Raw genomic sequence first — 19,164 nt, 5'->3', positions numbered from 1 at the left:
AGGTTCACCCGCGGAGAAGGGGAAGCTTTGCTGAAACCACGGCAGAGCTGTGGGAGCTGACGTGAAGGAAGTGCTGTGATGAGGCTGAGGTCATTTATGAGGTGTCCGTGCTTTTGAAAGGCCGAGCTCAGCGCCCGGTTTGTTCATGCGTGCCTGCTCGTGTGATCAGCTTGCGCCCTTGTTTAATGTTTACCCTAGGGCGAAGCCCACTGCTCCGTCTGACCGTACCGTTCTTAGGTGCATGAGCAAGTTCCTAAAGTACCGATCTGTTTTTAAGTATTTTTATTACGTTTCATCCCAAAGCCAAAAAGGTGAATTTAAGTCAACCCTGAGAGAGAGTACGAATTCACAGACACGCATCTACAGCCTATCAGCTGGGCTAAGCTGAGAGCTTCCAACCACAGGGCAGGAGTGTGTGCTCCGTCAGAAGACTGGGGTGGTGGTCCGCCCCTTTCCCTCTTTGAGTCCGCCTGTGCTGAACTTTGTCCAGAAGGGGTGCTTGAGAGGTTACGCATAGACAGAGGATCTCAGCTACGCTGAACTGTCCATATAGGCAGCTTTAAATAGCAGTCTAAATTATTTATTCTTAACTTGCATTCAGTATAAGATCAAAAGCAGCCTTGGTCGCTTTTCTGCTACCTATTCCATAGCTGTGACTGCTGGCTTTGCTTCATTTTAATTTTTTAAGGTGCACTTTTACTTTTTTCTTCTTTTAACAATGGTTTACTTTCTGAGTGTTTTGTTTGTTTGTTTTTATTTAATGCATATCCAACTTGTAAATGCTTTGTTCATAAGAACAGGTGTTGTGCTGGTTCCTGTTTTTGAAAGCATGTTTGACACTGGGGATGTAAATGGAAGGGGCGAGGAATATTTTATGGTGGTAACTCAAACCCAACTTTACCTTTCTTCTGTCCTTTAGAATCTGAGTCTTTGCTGCCTGTGAAACTGCAGCCTGAGCTGTGTATGAAAGGGGAGGAACCTGAGTCTCCCTGTTCCTGCATCTCCCCTTGCTTTCTCTTGCTCCTTGCTGCACAGTCCTTCTTTACACTAGTGCTGTACTTGTTTCCTTAGCTTTCTGCTATTTGAGTGAGTTAAGCTGGTTCATGGAGTGGCCGGCATGTGCTAGTGGCGATTAAGCAGTGGGTTAAGCAGAGGTTCCTTTGAGACTGTTGAGCTGTTAAGTATAGAGTAGAAAGTTCTAGTTGGAAGGGACCTACAACGATCATCTAGTCCAACTGCCTGACCGCTTCAGGGCTGACCAGAAGTTAAAGCGTGTTGTTAAGGGCATTGTCCAGATGCCTCTTAAACACTGACAGGCTTGGGGCATTGACCACCTCTCTAGGAAGCCTGTTCCAGTGTTTGACCACCCTCTTGGTAAAGAAATGCTTCCGAATGTCCAGTCTAAACCTCCCCTGGATGCCGGGGGGAAGAGCTCAGCACCTCCCTCTCCACGTCCCCTCCTCAGGAAGCTGTGGAGAGCAATGAGGTCGCCCCTCAGCCTCCTTTTCTCCAAGTTAGACAAGCCCACAGTCCTCAGCCGCTCCTCACAGGACATGCCTTCCCGCCCTTTCACCAGCTTTGTTGCCCTCCTCTGGAGGCATTCAAGGACCTTCACGTCCTTCTTAAATTGTGGGGCCCGGAACTGCACCCAGCACTCAAGGTGAGGCCGCACCAACGCTGAATACAGCGGGACAATCACCTCTTTTGACCGGCTGGTTATGCTGTGCTTGATGCACCCCGGGATGCAGTTTGCCCTCTTGGCTGCCAGTAAAAATATGTAACTGCTTTTTCAAAAACAGCTCACATCACCCTGCTTTATTTCTGAGATGCTCTGTTCCTGCAGTTACCACAAAGCAGCTAGTGCCCAGTGGCAAACAGGAGGTAGCCTGGAGTAGTTTACCCTCATCACACTAGTCAAAGGCATGTTTCTGTGTGGTGAACTCACTATTCTGTTCTGTTCTTACATATTTTTATTATTTGAAATTTTTATTCATGCTCCAAGTGAAGAAAAGTAAGTATTGTTTCTGGAGAAGGGTGGCACTTACATTGTATAGTTCCCTGAATGTTTCCAGCCAGAAGTAGGCAGCTTTCGGCTTTAACATTTGTAGCTTGTTTTTAAACTATAAAAGACAAGTGTTTAGGTTTTCGTGCTACTTTGTTTCACCTGTGACCTGATTTTATTTTACTAGTTTTGAGGATGAAGACCCATTTTTCTTTAATCAATGTCATGTTACATGTAGAAATCACTTTGTATTGCACTGATCTCTGAAAGTGAAAGCGCTGAATTTAAGGAAATAAGTGTAAACTATAAAATAATTGCAGAAACTCACCTCTCTTCGTCTCTTTCCTTTCTCTTACAGGCAGAAATTTTTCAGGAATTTGCTGTTCAGGAGGAATCGGTGACGTTCCGGATCAATTTGTCTGTTCTTCTTGACTGCTTGACCATTTTTGGTACCAGTTCTTTGCCAGGTATGGTGCATATTTACCTTGACAGTGTATGTGTATCGCGTGTAATCACATAGTGAAACCTGTACATAGCTATAGGGAGATTTCCAATCTTGGCATAACTTCTGACTTCCTCACCTTAAGTCCTTCTGAGCATGGCAGCTATTGCTGTTAAGCAGGATCCATCCTGTTTACTTAAGCTAATACAAGTGTGTGCTGTGATAACAGTCGATGGGGAGAAGAAAGGAGCGGATGGATGTGAGCCTAACTAGTGTGTCAGGGACCACTGCAGCAGGAGAGGCTAAAAGAGGCTGATTCAGTTTGGAAGGTGGAATAAAGGTATATGTCTGTGTGAGGCTATTGGGGAGACTGAGAAACAGAGGAGTCTTCCTGTGAAGGTAATGTTTCCTGGATCTGTGTAAGGCACAAAAGAATCACTTGTTTTGGGAGAGAACCCTTTTGTGGCATGGGGTCCAATGAACAGCCCCAGCTTGTACCCTTGCTCTGGTTTGGGGCTGAAGATCTCAAATAGTTTCTGTAGTCTTGATAAGAAAATGTGTCAAGTAATTTGTTCAGGCATCCCTGGCAAGTTGTGTGAAGTTTAGGCTGGAGTTCTGACTCTGAGGCCAGTGCTGCGCCCTAGGACTCCACATGCCATGGCTGCCTTTCCTGTCTATCTATCTTCAGTCCAGGGCCCAGACCATCCACGTCACACAAACGCTAATTTGTTCCCCAGTGCCCTTCACTTAAGGGGAAAACCTGGGCACAGCTGGCAGAATAGTTCCTCTGCAGCCCATTCAGGGTAGTCAGTATGGATGCAGAGAGCCCCAAGATTCCGTCTACTAGGGATGGTGCTTCACACTGTCACATGCTTTTAAGTGGCCAGCAGGGCAGGCTGCACATACCCTCAGCATCAGGCAAAAGACTACTGCTTGGGCAAGCTGGGGCGGCCTCTTGTCAGAGCTGTCACTTTGAGCTGGAAAAGCACGAAAGCTATCAGTGTATCTGTCCTGGTTGCGGCTGGGATAGAGTGAATTTTCTTCCTAGTAGCTGGTACAGTGCTGTGTTTTGGATTTAGGGTGAGAACAAGGTTGATAACACACCGATGTTTTAGTGGTTGCTGAGCAGTGCTTACACTAGTCAAGGACTTTTCAGCTTCCCATGCTCTACTGACTGAGAAGGCTGGAGGTGCACCAGAAGCTGGGAGGGGGCACAGCCAGGACAGCTGACCCCAACTGGCCCAAGGGACATTCCATACCATGGGATGTCATGCTCAGTGCATAAACTGGGGGAAGCTGGCCGGGGGGGCCGCTGCTCGGGGACTGGCTGGGCATTGGTTGGCGGGCAGTGAGCAATTGCATTGTGCATCACTTGCTTTGTATATCCTTTTGTTATTACTGTTATTAGTACTATTTTCTTTTATTTCAATTATTAAGCTGTTCTTATCTCAACCCATGAGTTTTCTCACCTTTACTCTTCTGATTCTCTCACCCATCCCACTGGGGAGGGGGGAGTGAGTGAGCAGCTGTGTGGTGCTCAATTGCCAGCTGAGGTCAAACCATGACAACACCTTTAAGGCCACAGGGGATCCACATTGGGCTTACAAGGGATTCACGCTGACTAATTGCTGTGAACTGTAGCAGAAATCGGCACACTGAGAGACAGTATAGACATAGCTTGGAATTTGTCTTGCTAACAAAAAATTTTGTATCAACTCAATAATAAATGTGATCTCTTTTTCTATATTTCTGTGGCTTGTGCAACCCTAGAACATCCAGCTACCTCCGAAACATTAGCAAGCGTATGCGTGAATTAAGAAATGTTCTGGTGCAGATTTACTGGGCTAGAAGAAGTCCGCAGGGGTTCCAGGTAGCACCATCAGCTCACTGTGCTCCTGCTCCCAGTGCAATAGCCGTTATCTGGCACCTTCTGTTCCTTCCCTTCTTCAGGCTGTACCTCCATCTGTTTTGTGAGTATTATCTCCAGTTTGCAGATAAGGTACTGAGGAATGATACTTACCTAAGGTCTCACAAGAAATCTGTGGCTGGATTAGGTAGCACTTCAGGTGCTGTAAGAGCACTTTAGATCTGTTTTTGTATTGTTGCTGGTTGCACAAGTAACACGAGTAGTAAAGAAAGACAACGTGAGCCAGAGAAAGCCTTAGGACCATGGAGGATTTTCCAATTCCACTAAACTATTTGTAGCATATCCAGCTTCATTGTCACAGCTGGTGTTACCCATTTGGTGCATGACACGAATTGGATTTGAACTGGTGTCTACACACAAATCATTTCATTTTGCTGTATAACCATTAGCACTTCATAGGGTGTCTAGGAGGCTGCACTAAGCATGCTACATTAATGTATTGAAGGATGGACCAAACATGCTGAATCAAATTGATCTGTGCCCCTTATGCCAGTAAAATGTGAATTTTCTAAAGTGGTCAGATGTGCTAGCTAGCTCTCTGAAGAATGTGTATTTCATTCTCTTTTTTCAGGAACATCAACGGCCCTTAGGATGTGTTATCGTGGTTATGGTTATCCCTTGATGCTGTTCTTGGAAGAAGGAGGAGTAGTGACAGTGTGCAAAATTAATACTCAAGAACCTGATGAGTTGTTAGACTTTGATTTCTGCAGTACAAAGGTTGTTAATAAAATTATCCTGCAGTCGGAGGGGCTACGAGAAGCATTTGCCGAACTGGATATGACCAGTGAAGTTCTGCAGATTACCATGTCTCCAGATAAACCCTACTTCAGGTACTGGAAACAATGCTTTTAACTCAAATGTTCATGCTTGGCCTTCGTTGGTAAGGAGTGGAAGTTTTCAGGGTGAAGAGGGGGGAGCTATTTTAGAATATTGCTTTATTTCAAGAAAAATTGTAATGAGTATAGCAAATCACAATATGTAATCTAATTAAAATAGTAATGAATATATTGACAAACTGGTAAATGTGACACTGATGCGGACAGTTCAGCATTTTTAATAAAATAAAACAAACAGTAGTGTTTTGTGAAACAGCCAGTGAGATATGCAAGACGACTGATTCTGATGAGTTTTTAGAGAGCTGTGATCAGGTATTGAGGTGGTGCCTTTTCTCTTCCAGGTTATCCACTTTTGGAAATGCAGGAAGTGCACATCTGGACTACCCTAAGGACTCTGATTTGATGGAAGCGTTCCACTGTAACCAGACCCAGACAAACAGGTTAGGAAGTCTGTGATCAGTGTCCTCTGTGGCAGGTCCTGCGTTCGTCCTGGAAAGTTTTAAAAACTGTTTTTGCATTACTGTACCATTTATTTCACTAGTACAGGGGGAAAAAAAAATACTTCCCATCTGATAAAAGTCTGTGTCTGTGATCAAAAGCCAAGTGATAACAATGTCTGTCTGATGTTAGCAGGAAAAGATCAAATTAGCACGTTGCTAGTTATTCTGTGGCGCTAGTTGGGAGTAATGTTTCCGCTCTTCTCTGCACACTGTATTTTTTTCAGAGGACTTTTTTTTTTCCCCTGCAGGTACAAGATTTCTTTGCTTAAACCATCTACAAAGGCACTGGCTTTATCTTGTAAAGTGTCCATTCGAACAGATGCTCAAGGATTTCTTTCGCTGCAGTATATGATTAGGAATGAAGATGGACAGATCTGTTTTGTGGAATACTACTGTTGCCCTGATGAGGATATTACTGAAGCAGAATTGTAGGTGTATGTTTTGGCATCTGTTATAGATTTATGGGTATATAAAATTTGTATTTTTTTATAAAACTGAATGAAAGCTGTAGAGATTGATAGACTTGATATTGTAATTTTTTTTTTTTAACTCTGGAATTAGAAATACGAAGACTTCCTTTTTATTCCCTTGCAAACATTTCTTAGCCTTCACTCAAAAAACTGAAGCTGAAAGAGCAAAAAGGGGAGTTGATCTCCTATAGCCACTGATTCCAGCACAGATGTTAAAGTGGTGTTCGTGTAATACATTGCTGCTTTTCACAGTGTTCTCCAAGAATTTTTATTTATGTTTTGTTACTTGCCTTTGGCTTGTTCTAAGCCATTACACAAGGGAAAATCTGAATACTAGCTGTGTGCTAGCCAGCTAACTTTCAATGACTTAAAAATAAAACCAAACTTGTCTAGAAAGAGGGTGACATTTTCAAACTGATTTCTTGGTAGCAGCAGGTGGTTTCTTTCTGGCAAATGCTGACATGTTTTGCTGGTGAAGCCACTAGGCTCCTCCTCATCTTGATTAATTCTTAATATAACTTAATTCCTTGGAATTTCATCTGATACCAATTTACCCTTTTGTCTGCAGTACTGGTGTTGAATTGGTAAATTAAGATAGAAGCCAGGATTTACTTACTCATTACTCATAACTGTTCTGGCAACATTACTGTTTTGTATCTAGTAATTTATTACACATCCGCAAGAATGCTGCTGCTGAAATGTTTCTGTATGTAAATGTCCCCGTTCCTAGCCTGCTGCTCTCTACTAATGCTGTTAAGAATCATAAGAAGAGAGAAACGTTTCATATTTGAAATTATTTGTGAAATTCGTTTACCTTCTCCATAGCCTTTTTCAGCAACAGGAAGGACTCCTAAACTGAAGTAAAGGCTGCCTGCATCCCATGGAGTGGTGTGTTCATATCACTGCTGAAAATGGGCCTAACCTCTTACTCACTGCAAAGGGGGTGTGGTTTCTGGAGGGTCTTCTGCAGTGGCCAGCTTTGCAAAACAGTGAGGCGGGCTGTACTTAGGTCAAAATTTGCACTTCTCCTTTCACACCTCTCCGTTGCAAACAACCTGCTCAAAACAGGAGGTCCTCTGAACCAGCGGGGCGTTGAACCGGGTGCAGAGACTGCAAATCTCACTGCAAGAGACTGAAGTCTTCCTGCCGTGCTGCCATGGGGTGCGATCCAAGAGTCAGCGATCTGCGGGTAGTTTCTACAGCTTTAGGCTGCAGTCGAGTTTTGTTGTTTGTCAGAAGATGAGGTCCTGCTTTGCACATGTGGAAAACAGTATGTTCATATGTTACCAAGTTGATTGCTCCACAATTCAACAGAATCCAAGTCCTTTGGCTTTATTTTAAGTTTAAAATGCTTTTGTTGACCATTTTTCACCTCTTGCTTATGTCAGCAAGAGTATACTTTCAGACTACGCAGTGTCAGCAGTTCACTTTTGTTGTCTTCCGTGCAGATCATCCATTTATTGCAGTAAATTTTACATTTGAAAAACAATTACAAATCCTTGAACTACAGGACTGATAAAGATACCCAATAATATTCTAAATTACTCTTACTTACCGTCTTTTCTTTTTTTTTTTTCCAAACTTGGAAATTCACCTATACTGAATACTTTTTTGGCTTACTGTCTCAGTTTCTTCAGTGAATAAAAAATTATTATGGTCTCATTGGGAATTATTAATATGATCCCTGACTACTGAGTGTTAAGAATGATTTACATAATCTCTGGGTGACAGGATAAAAATGAAACAGAACACATCACTTTCTTAATGTGATTTATTTTAGACTATCAAAGTTCCTTGTATTGTGTTCAAGGACATTACTGTGGCTTAACATTTGTACTTCTATGTAATTGCCCACAGATGTACTATATTACTTCTTAAAATAGTACTTTTAATGATTTCGTGTGTAATCTACCAACAGTGATCATGGAAATAATACCCTAGGAAGTTAGAACACCACAAAATACCAGAAAGTAACTGTTGCATTTCATAAATCACAGCTATTACAGACATGCACGATTTGTGCAAGGCTTAACGTCTGTACCCCACTGGACCAAGTCAGGGCCTGGACTCACAAGGGTGGGGAGGTGCTCGTGCACCTCGTGCCTCTGTGGGTATGGTTCTAGGTGAACAAAAATGTCACAAAGTCTGGGCTACAGACTCCTTGCAGTAAGGCCAGGAGTGGATTTAGGATCCACCTATGATGGATTCTATTACATCTCTGCCTTCAAACACAGTAAAACAAGAAGGGTGAAGAGGAGAATGACTGGAAGGTCGCTGTGCATCTTTTTGACCCTGGTAAGTTGCTTAAATTCTGCAAACCTCCACTGTTGGATTAGATTTAATTTCCTACCACAGTTCGCATGGGATCCAAAACTCGGGTGACTGTATGTTTCGTACGTTTTATCTCCTCTACTTGACACATCTTTTCCCCTTGCAGACAATGGGAAACCTGCAGTAGAAGAAACATTTAGTTCATGTTTTTTTCTTTAGTAGTATCACAGAATGTATTTGTCATGAGTCAGGTTTTGCCCACCTGCTTTCTTACAAAATGGTACATGTAAGTACTGGGAATTACTGGTGGTGTAAACTAAAAACAGTTGCTGGAGGTGGGAACTGGAACCAGCATCTTCCACCCAGGTTCAATATAGCTGTAGTAGGTGCTCCCTGGCTGCTCTGATTTACTGCGTTTGGGGCTGTGGGCAACCCAGATCCAGAGGCCACAAAACTGACAAGTAATTTTCCCTCCAATTATTCTGATTTGTGCATTTCAGAGTAAGAACTGACCTCAAGTCTTCAAGAAGGCACCTCTTTCATTCTACCTGAAAACCACCGCCAACAGGCCTTGGGTCCCACCGGTCTGCTACGATACTGGAAGCCAAAATAATGACTGGCTCCTACTCCTGACAATCTCTCTGCGAACACGGAGGATGCCAGTGCTAGTGTTAACTCTAACCTCCCGACACATTGACAAGTTCTTGTGTCTTGGCTTTCAGATGTTGAGGCCCACCCACAACCATTTGGATCTGTAAAGACACTTGAGCACAAAATTCCCCCGAAGGAATTGAGTTCTATACCTCTGTCTCAAAGTTGGTCATGAGAAAGAATCAGTTGTTTAATTATGTATGGATTTATAAGGAAATGTATTCTTGACTAGATGGGTCTTCAGTGAGGTTAGCAGAGTAGCTGGAAAAGTTGAGATAAGCCACATGCTGTTTTCTGTAGGTGTCTGTTTTGAACTTCATTTTGTAGCAGCTTGTAAATCCCTAAGAATCCAGCAGGTGGGTCGTGCCAAAATAAATGTGTAGAAACTGTATAAATAACTATAGAAACACTAAAAAGTGCTTTTGCTGATAGAAGGCAATGTTAATGTTAATTAAACTGAACAAATACGGAATTATTTTAAAAATAGAGCTCTACAGAATAGAGGCTTGATGCCTTCCTGTTGAGACAGAAACTCATTTTTATATGAATCTCTCTTTGAGGGGGGGTGGGACTGCTTAGGTATAAATGGAAGCCGAGGACCACAACAGGCTGCTTCAGCCTGTTTTTACCCTGCTGCTCTCCTTAGCCGGGCTCTAACAGCTAACAGGGTAGTGCATTAGCATTGCTAAATCTAATTGTAAGGGCTCTGCAAGGGAGCGAGTGTTGCAGGGGAATGTCGTCGGGTGCCCACGCAGCTCTAATCTCTTTGTGGAGTTAATAGGCAGCGAGAAGTGGGCTTGAATATCCACCACGAATGTGAATGTCATTCTACGCAAGTATCCTGGGCCTCCATGGAGAAAAACACCCAAAGGAGGTTTAGAAAGATCCGAACTTGCACAACAAAGAAATCCAGGAAAAGCTCCCCTTTTGTTATACCGTTGAAAATCTGCCCCCACAGAGGGCAGAGAGACGGTGGGAATTTCGCTCCCTCCGGAGCCATGGCGTGCAGCAGCGTTCGGTGAGTTCGGGTCAGCACTTCGGAAATCCCCTGAGCCCAATCATTTATTTTGCAGATCAAAACCCCAGTGAGCCACCGGTCAAGAACTAGATGTTAAACTTGCTTTGTTGGTGGCTGGCTCTTTCAGACGAGCCTGGAGGGGGTGCTGGGTTTTCTAGTCTCCTGGTGTGAGGGAAGGGAGGATGAAAGCTCTCCATGGAGAATTTAGCAGTCTCCTACCCTTCCAGCTCAGATGGGACCATGGGGTTGACCAAAAATGAGCAAGCCAGCAGAAAGCTGGAGGCCTCAATGTATTTCCTATATTTATCTAGTTAGATAATAAATCTATCTGTACATACGTGTGAATTTTACCCCATAAATGCCAATAGAGTGCAGCAATGGATTTGCAGCGCTAAGGGAGGCGTGAAGCCACTCTGCCCAGTTTGGCAGTAACTGCAGGGGGTTTGCAGCAACACTAAACTGCAGTGCCTCTGTCTGCTTGAAAACCAGACAGCTGTCCGAGGAGACAGACGCCTCTTAAGATCAGCGCAGTCCAGAAATCAGAGGAACAAGCATTTAGGTGCAAAGCTGCTCCCACGAACCCCAGCAGTGCAGGCTGAGGGCCCTAGTGCTGGCTCCCGGGTTACACCTGCCCCTGCAAACGCTGCATGAGATGCTCCTGGGCATGGGCGGGTTGGTGTGCTGCACAGCCGGGGTTTGCACTGCGGAAACCTCACCTTGCAAGGTGCAGGGCCACCTGCAAAGAGGAATGGGCTGATCCAGAGCCGTGCCAGGCAGTTATTTGCAAAAACTGCTGGTTAGCCTGGGCCAACACTGTGGCAGGGCCCATCCCAAGCAGTGTAACGATAGGGGTGGTCTCGTTCTCGCTCCTGAGAATATTCCCGGCCACTTTTATAGGTGTAGCCTGATGAATCACCAAGAACGTGTTTCTTCTCCTCATAGTTTTACAACAAGCTGTTTACCTCGACACAGAGAGCTCTGTCTCTCTTAAACGCTGCCATCAGCTGGCTGGAGGCATTCACTCTCCCAATAAACTAAATAGAGGCATGAAACAGGTCCCAGAGGAGCTGGGGTAAACCCAGGCTGTTACCTGCTCGCAGCACGGGGGAGCATCTCCCCTGCAAGCAACCACTCTGCGGAGGTGGACCAAGGGTGCCAGAAAGGCTCCCAGAGAGGCGCGGGCTGCACAGAGCTGCTCGAGGGCAGCCGGCATAGCTGCATGCCCTCCTCTTCCGTGCTACAACCCAGGCTGGGTGATCACGCACGGCTTTAATTACGCAGATATTTGCAAGCGAACATACTGCCAGAGACACATCAGCAAAAGCATCTGCGGAGGAAACTCTGCCAGCCTGCCCCTCGTCAGTCGTCGGACGGTGACGTGGTTTCTTCACGCGGCAGCAAGGGCAGAAATTTTAGAAACGTTGTGGATACCACGCAGCCACCCTCAGGCAGTGCACGACTTCGGGGTGGTCCCACCACCCACTCCCAAACCCTCTGCACACATGCTGGAAGGGACGAGGCAGGAGGAGCACTACCGGGGAGCATGCTGCCCTCCCCACAGGCACAGGGACCCTGCTACCCCTGCACTGAGACCTTCCAGCAGGCACCCAGCTCTGCAACATCTGCACAGGCATGTCTGCACCTGACTCTGCAGCATCTGGCCAGCTGTGCTCACACCCAGCTGTGGCCCCACCAGCTGCTAAATGCAGCACTGCTTTTTTCGGAACTGCACTTTGAATAGCAAGAGCCCAGTGGAGCTATTTCTAGGAATGGGGCAGTGCAGACCTTTGTGCTTTGTGTCTTCACTCCCTGCATTGTTTTCCAGCTGCAAGGGAGGCTTGGAAGGAACGCCAGGTTTAGCTCTCTGTCCCTCCCCTAATTTTTTTTTTGGTCTGGAAAATGCGCTTAATCCAGCTACCCCCTTGCTCCCCAGCCTCTTCTTTGGGGGAATGACTCCTGGTGGGCAGCAAAGTGCTTACAGAGGAGCAAATGCATCCAAACATTTTTGAACAGGGCTTCCGAGCATGCAGCAGAGTGCAGGACTGTTGCTGCTTTAGGACAGGGGATGCAAGAAGAGTGCTGTGGGTCTGAGCCCAGCCATCACTGGGGAGCATTCTGGCTAATCCCGAAGGAAAGAGGGACCACACTGGAGTGACAGCCTCGCATATGATCACACCTGTGTTTTGACTTTTTTTTGACGGAGGCGATGCTTGCCTCCTGAGAGCCACTGGCTGCAGGGTACCAGCTGTGGCATCACTCCCAGGCAGGGTTAACAGCACACCATGAGCGTGCGGGGCCCGGCCGCGCAGGCAGGAGCAGACGGCCGCCCACCGGGACGAGGGAGATGGGCTCCAGCCCCAAGCTCCTTGCGGGGGATGATGTCACCGAGATGTGCCTGTTTCCAATCTCCAGCTGCTGGTAGGAGGCCCCATTACCAACCGTCTGAGCATTTCAGGCTGTTGGAAAATGTACGAGGAGGGCCAGCACTGTGAATCTGGACAGATCAGCATGCAAGCAGGCTTTTAAAATAATAGACTGAAAAACTGATGATTGTGTAAATGCCTGTGTTAAACTCGTCAAGTAAGAGTCTGTCAGGGCAGCCAAAGGTTTGTAAACAGCAACAGATGTGTTGCCATAAAATGCCTCAGGAACTACAAGTTGTATCACAAAACAGACCCTCCTGAAGCCACCGGTGGGACTGGGGACTGGCATCTGCAGGATTAAAAGCACAAACCTCTACTGCTTGTGCAAAGGGGCAAAAGCAACCCTCAGAGGAGCCTTATGTTGGTGACACACCACCCCAGGATCCCATCACCGGGTCCAATGAGACAGAGGCTGTCATTTCCCCTAGAAGACATTTTGTCACATGCTATTGTAACCTGGGGAACCCAACACTTGTAGGTGCCGAGCAAAGCACATGGCTTTCTTGGCAGCAGCAGGGTCTGCTGGTAGTACTATTCTGTAGCTACAAAAATTGTATCTCAGGCTTCCTCAAATAAGTGGAAACTTATGAAATCACAGATTTTAATTTGCTTCAGCTGCAGTTCACCACTGTATATAATTCTAAGACAGAGGTTTGTGGAAATGACTGTTAACATGAGAAGAATTAATTTGTTACTGCCCTGAGAAGAACACGGACATAAAACCAAAGTAAAGTATGGTTCTAGTCTTAGTATCTCCGTTACTTATTTTCAAAAGGATCAGTGAAGGATCCAAATAGAGGAGGAGGAGGAGGAGGCAGGGATGAAGAAAAGCGTTGGGAAACTTCACTTCTATGAAATGTTTTGCTGAGAGTTGGTTTGCACCCATGAGCACCCTCAGTGACCCACGTTCGCAGAGTTAGGCAGTGTTGCTATAGATTAAGGTTTCAAGGTACTTGGGCAAACTCTTAAACTGTGGCTTCACATTAAATTCGGAACACTTTTAGTGCTCCCTGTGGCAGACCAAAACCACAGTGAATAAAGGATTTAAACCACTGATCTGTCCTAAAAAACTTGTACCCGTTCTTATTTGTTTGAAAAAATTTGCTGGGTTATGCTTGTGCCTGCAGAATATGTGCTGGGTTACATCACGTCTGCCTATGCTGCCACTCTGAAACCTCAACACCAAACTCCTCCAGGAGCTTTTCCATGAGTTTCTTCAACGTGCAGCACCATGACCCAACGTGCAGCTGCTTTGTGGCCTGCACCCTGAGACCTCCCGCAGCAGCAGGCTGAGGCCCTGGCCCCACAGACAGCCAAAGCCACATGAGGCTGCCTCTGCTCCCGGACCTGCCCCGAACTGGGAGGCCTGACCACAGTGCTTGAGCCAGCGATTCCTCCCGGCAGCGTATGGGCCTCTGCCATGTTTAAGGGCAGATTGCTTCAGCCTTTTGTGTCTGCCTTTTGCTCAGATGAAGGCTGGCATCAGTGCGGAGAAAGCCCCAGGATGCTCTGGTTGGGCCAACGCAAGCCAGAGCCTCCCTGGGGGCAGGTCAGATGGGCAAAGACTCATGGGGACACCCCTGCTCCACTGCCATGACGGCAGCTCTCCCCCTGTGGCCCACATAGACCTCCAGGCTCCTTGCTTATCCTCCTCCCTCCTGCACACTCTGGGCTGGTACCCCACACTGCCAAAGCCGCCCAGAGAGCAGCTTTTATGGTCTAAATATAACACATGTATAACAACAGTAATTTATTTAGCTCTGAAACATTCAGAGCAGTGAAACCACACACCTCCTACCTCCTTTCCCCAGCCAGCCAGCCATTGCTCAGGAAAACTCACAGAACGTGAAGTGGGCTTCAAAACTAAATCGCAGCTCCACATAGCGATGTAGCATCTGCCAAGCGATTTCCAGCCAGCTTTTCCCACTGGCCTTCTCTTGGTTGCTTCTCCTAGGGCGCTGTGTTGTGGTTTACTGCAGCGCACAGCAGCTTGGCCTTCACTTGGCTTTTGCTGTCTTGTGCTGACACATAGCACATCGTCACCTAGCTGACCAGAGGAGTGGTGGAAGGAAGACCAGCAGGGCTTTTCTGCCATCACTGAGGCCCCTGCTCAGTCAGCATGGGGAAATACTAGCTTCTTACCTCGTGCCTCTATCCATGAGGCACCTGAAAAAACTGTCTGGCAACTGTTTCTTTTACTCCCAATCCCCTATTCCTCTGAAAAGCTAGCCTCGGGGGAATGATACTTACTGATGCTTTCAGTCCTCCAGAAGTAGGACTGTGCAGAAAACCCCCAAAACTTACCAAAACTAGGTACAGGGGGACCAATGACCACTTTCCTTTTTCTGCACAGGGAACCTGTGAGCAGGAAATAGCCGCAAGCCACAGTGGGAGCATGCACACGCTTTGGTGAAGAACGGATCAAGAGGATGCTGCTGTCCCGCTGGTGTGGAGCGTGCCCAGGTAGCCAGACTCATCCAAGAGGGTCAGCCACCCCTGAGCTCACATACTGGCTATGTGCCACTACATGTTGCTGAAGCCACAAGACCTGTCCATTTGGGAGGCACAGCACAAGAAGCCTCCCGATTGCTGTTGAAATCTCCTGAACCACTTCATTCTCCGTCATCTTCTCATGCCCACCTAGGCTGGCAAAAGAGGGAGCCTGTGACAGCCAGATGCCAAATAATGAGGGACTCACACTTTCTTTTTCTAGCAAGAGTGGGGGAAAAAAAAGCGATCTTAATGCAGATTTTAAACAGATGTCTCCTCCCAAATCTCAACCCACTCGCAGTCCTCTTAAGTCTGCTGCCACCGTTTGTCACTATTCTCTACTGTCACAGGGCATGGGATGGGTGAGAAGAGCCCATATGCTGAAGCTGAGCAGTCTGACCAAATGATCTCTGTTGTGTGCGACCTGCTGTCTGTGAGTTTGGTAAGAGTATTGTTCATCCCCAGTACTCCTACGCTTAGTGTGGGGGGGAAAGAAATCAGCTACAAAAATGCTGCCCAGGAGAAGACCCATGCTGTCACGACTGCCCATGCAGGAGACCAGAAATAAGTAACCACCAGGCCAGTGATGCTCAGGAAGCACTTCTACTCGAATGTGGCAACAACCAACTCTGAAGGCAAAATGCAGGACTGCCACAGGTCTGCCCTTAAAAAAAAACCTGTTAAGCAACAGAGCCAGCCTCCGGCCATCCACAAGGAAAACAAACGGCAATTCAGATGGGAGATAACTAGGCAGCAGGCCCATTGCTTGTGATGGCACAAAAGCCATCAAAGCAGGTCTGATCTGCCCTGCTGGGTGATCTCACCATGAACAGATTCTGCATAACAGTTTGTCAGCAGCCTTCTTCAAAGGAAACCCAGTACCGAGCAGCTTACAGAATTTTCTACAAGAGGCTGAAGAGCTACTTGACCCCTAAGATGTAACCACAAGAGGTGCAATTCCTGCCATTTGTGTATTCCGCCCCCAGATAGGAAGATATTATTAGCAAGTAAGTTACTGAAAAACTAGTTTCTCAAATAAAACTCAGGAGAGACGATAAAAGGCAACGGGGCTGACTGTCTAACTATTGCTAAGTTTAAAGAGAAGTATACATATCCATATATCCATATGCATATACACATATATACACTTTCACTGTAGTTCTGTGCGTGGAGTGAAGTGCTAAGTGATAGAGAGTCACAGTTTTGAAAAACTGTGGTACCTCACCAATATGTGCTACTGCTCTAAGGTAGTTTTAAACTTAGTTGGAATGCATCCAGTGGTGAATGGGAAAACTGTATTATCGCTAGCAGGATGACCATGTGAGAAATGGCTCTGAACTTAGCCATCGGATAGAAGGCATAATCTGCAAAACTGGTTGCACGGGGTTTGGAGTGGATTCTATTCTACCTGACAGATCAAGAAAGTTAATAATCAAGTTGCAATTTCAGGGAGGAAAACCTGGTACATCTGGCAGCTATCTAAACATGAGATACAGAACATATTTGTGCTATGTTAAAACAGTGTAGTGAGATTTCCCTCAATACACAAAGTAAATGAAGGCACAAAAAGAACAAAGATGAAAAAATTGGAAATAGTTTATTTGCTGCACAAGGAAACTTGTTGTAAATTACATATAAAGAAACTTGCTATGCTGTAGTATATAATTTTCAATATTCCACAAAGATAATTGTAATAAATATACAGACCAAAACAAAGTAGAAGACTAAATCCATCAGGCAACCTACAAAATGGTTCATCAAGTTTTATACTTTGCAGCATTACCATGCTTAAAATCTTGTTGTTCGTTTTGAAGTGCTGCAGCAAAATTCTTTTCACATTTCTTTGGAGCATTTTCAAAACCATCTAACTACAAAATACTGTTCAAAATTAGCAGGCATTAGTTAAACCACCCAAGAAAAGTAACACCAAGGTCTAACTGATGCAAAGGTGTGATTTTTCTTTTTGCTTTTAAAATCCATTCTAGTTTTGTCAGGGCTAGGAATTATCTGATATAAGTGCACTACGAGTCCACACAGCCTGAGGCACTGCTGACTCTTGTCATATTATGACTCTATATAAACTTCATAGATTATATAGCTCTGGAAGATTTCTCTATTAGAGACATATCCACTAACAGGAATAAAACAGATACCATAGTGAAGCTGCAAGCTAGTTAGAACGGTTGTACCCTCAAGTGCAGTGTGTGCTTAGAAACATTTTTCCATAGTTTCATACTATACCATTTCAGGCATTTTTATTTGACTTTACATTTAAAAGTGCTGACAAAGGCTTTACTGATGGCCCTGGCCTCTAGAAACAACATGTAGAAATTTTTGATACCTTTTGCTGTTCTCTACCTATCATTTCTACATTTTTTCGAAACAGCAGGCTGAATTGCATTTTACACTTCACTGCTCTGGACCACACTGACAGACAGGTCTATTATTCCGTACAGATCTTTTACAAACTGAAAACACTTCACTGTGCTTCACTGTTACTGAATATTTGGGGGTATAAAAAGAAACTCTCTAAAACACGATTACCTAAAAATATTTGTTAATAAGCTTAATGCAAACATTATGTAGAAAAAATGGTTTAGTTACAAAAAAATTCATTAGGGGGCCAATAAAAATATACTGAAGAGAAGATCTTTACAAAAGTGAGGTTAGGAAGTATGAGGCATTGACATTCACTGTAAACATCCTGTGTTCACTAGAATCCCTTGTCTAAAGTATATGTTCTGGTTTTGTTCCTGAGCTTCATGGCCAACACTTGCATAGATAGCTAAACCTATCATAACGCGTTGTTTATACAGACGTTTCTGTACTGCTTTGTACAGAACTTCAATAAAGTAATTGAAGTTTTGAAATAGTTTCATTCCACTACCAGGCAGTTCAAGGAAACTATGAAGCATGGTATGATTTTTGTGTACTCAGTGCATTGGATGGGTTGGGACAGCTACCTTGTGGTGTGTTAATCTTAAATACTACCATGCTAAGAAGTGTAGCTGTTCGATGGTCTGGCTTGCCATAAATATCTACTTCTGCTCACTGCTGCAAGGCTCACTTCCGCTCTGCCAAAGACTGCATATGGCAAAATGTCAGGAATCTGAGTGCTACAACATCAAGCAACGAAGTTACTCCCCGGTAAAAAGATGCAGCTTATAAACAGTACAGAAGATCTTATGGAGAATTTCATCTTTACCCAGGCAACACGAATGCTTTCCTCTATATTAACCTCCCTCTATTGGAGGAAACTAGAAAGTACTTTCAAGGTAAACATGACATGGAGTGCCCTAAGTAAAAAGTCTGAAGAACATACTTGCATTTGGATACGAAAAGCAGGCATGTGTTTAGTTACTGCACATGCAAATGCACATGGGAAGTGGTAGACGGACAAACAAATCCACCTCACAAACAGCACAATAACACAAAAGCAGCAAATTGCCAATTTCAAATCTTATGTTAAGGCAAATCTAGATAAACACCCATAACAGGATTAATAAAAATGGGGAGTTTTCCTTGGCTTTTTTGTTTACTTTTTCTGTGATTGGCTTTTACACATCGATAAAATTTGTTTAAGCACTTTCTGGACATCTTCATCCATCTGACCCTAGACAAGAGGAGAAAGAAAAAAGATGGTTGAATTCAAGCATCTCTCTACTCTTTAAGAAGATTTACGAACTATTTTTGAGGTACAGTAATTACTTCAATTTCCCAAAAGGAAGCAGTGTTAAATTTGTGCTTAAAACAGTCATACCTTTTGGGTAGGATGTCTTAGATAAAACATGCAAAGTTCTTACAAGATCTGCAGAAGAAACATCTTTCATTAAAATAACAACACTGTGTAATTGACAATATGCAACTGTACCTGCACAGCATAGAGAAGATGCATCCTGTAAACTGAGACGATTTCCTGATGTTGTTTCTTTGTTTCCTAGAAAACAGTTAAGCAGAAATTCACAGAGCATTCAGAACTGTTGAATTCAGAACTCCTCAACTAGATTCAGAGAGCTCTGGGGAATTAAAAACCATAGTCTTATGCATGCATGGAGAACCAGCTCAGACAGTACTGTGCCACTAGCCATCCAAAACATAATTTTCTCAGAAGCGTGGTCCACAGAAACACTGTAA

The 19,164-nt window shown here is 44.8% G+C and overlaps 3 protein-coding genes across 4 annotated transcripts in view; 1 reads left to right on the top strand and 2 right to left on the bottom strand.

Annotated features, from left to right (window-relative positions):
• The window catches only part of BRIX1 (BRX1, biogenesis of ribosomes, homolog (S. cerevisiae)), a 5,607-nt gene extending 5,364 nt beyond the window's left edge, over positions 1–243 (bottom strand). Inside the window, exon 1 of the mRNA XM_009318461.1 lies at positions 229–243. Coding sequence (XP_009316736.1) covers positions 229–243 — 15 coding nt within the window. The remainder of the gene's footprint in view (positions 1–228) is intronic.
• Positions 244–829: 586 nt separating this feature from the next.
• On the top strand, positions 830–7,843 carry RAD1 (RAD1 checkpoint DNA exonuclease). The gene is made up of 6 exons (XM_009318460.1): positions 830–880; positions 2,241–2,469; positions 4,943–5,201; positions 5,549–5,647; positions 5,956–6,135; positions 7,003–7,843. Exons 1-6 carry the CDS (start codon positions 830–832, stop codon positions 7,034–7,036), a joined length of 852 nt encoding a protein of 283 aa, XP_009316735.1. The 3' UTR covers positions 7,037–7,843.
• Positions 7,844–16,610: 8,767 nt separating this feature from the next.
• Positions 16,611–19,164, bottom strand: part of RAI14 (retinoic acid induced 14) — a 79,551-nt gene continuing 76,997 nt past the window's right edge. For both annotated transcript variants that reach the window (XM_009318443.1, XM_009318444.1), the window contains 2 exons: positions 18,902–18,967; positions 16,611–18,643 (listed from right to left, as the gene is read on the bottom strand). In XM_009318443.1, the coding sequence (XP_009316718.1) occupies positions 18,566–18,643; positions 18,902–18,967 (144 nt within the window). In that variant the 3' untranslated portion in view covers positions 16,611–18,565. The remainder of the gene's footprint in view (positions 18,644–18,901; positions 18,968–19,164) is intronic.

The sequence above is a fragment of the Pygoscelis adeliae genome, unplaced genomic scaffold (assembly GCF_000699105.1).
Source record: "Pygoscelis adeliae isolate BGI_AS28 unplaced genomic scaffold, ASM69910v1 Scaffold272, whole genome shotgun sequence".
Classification (NCBI taxonomy): Eukaryota; Metazoa; Chordata; class Aves; order Sphenisciformes; family Spheniscidae; genus Pygoscelis; species Pygoscelis adeliae.
The sequence above is the reverse complement of the archived record's forward strand: the minus strand, read 5'-3'. Positions and strand labels throughout refer to the sequence as shown.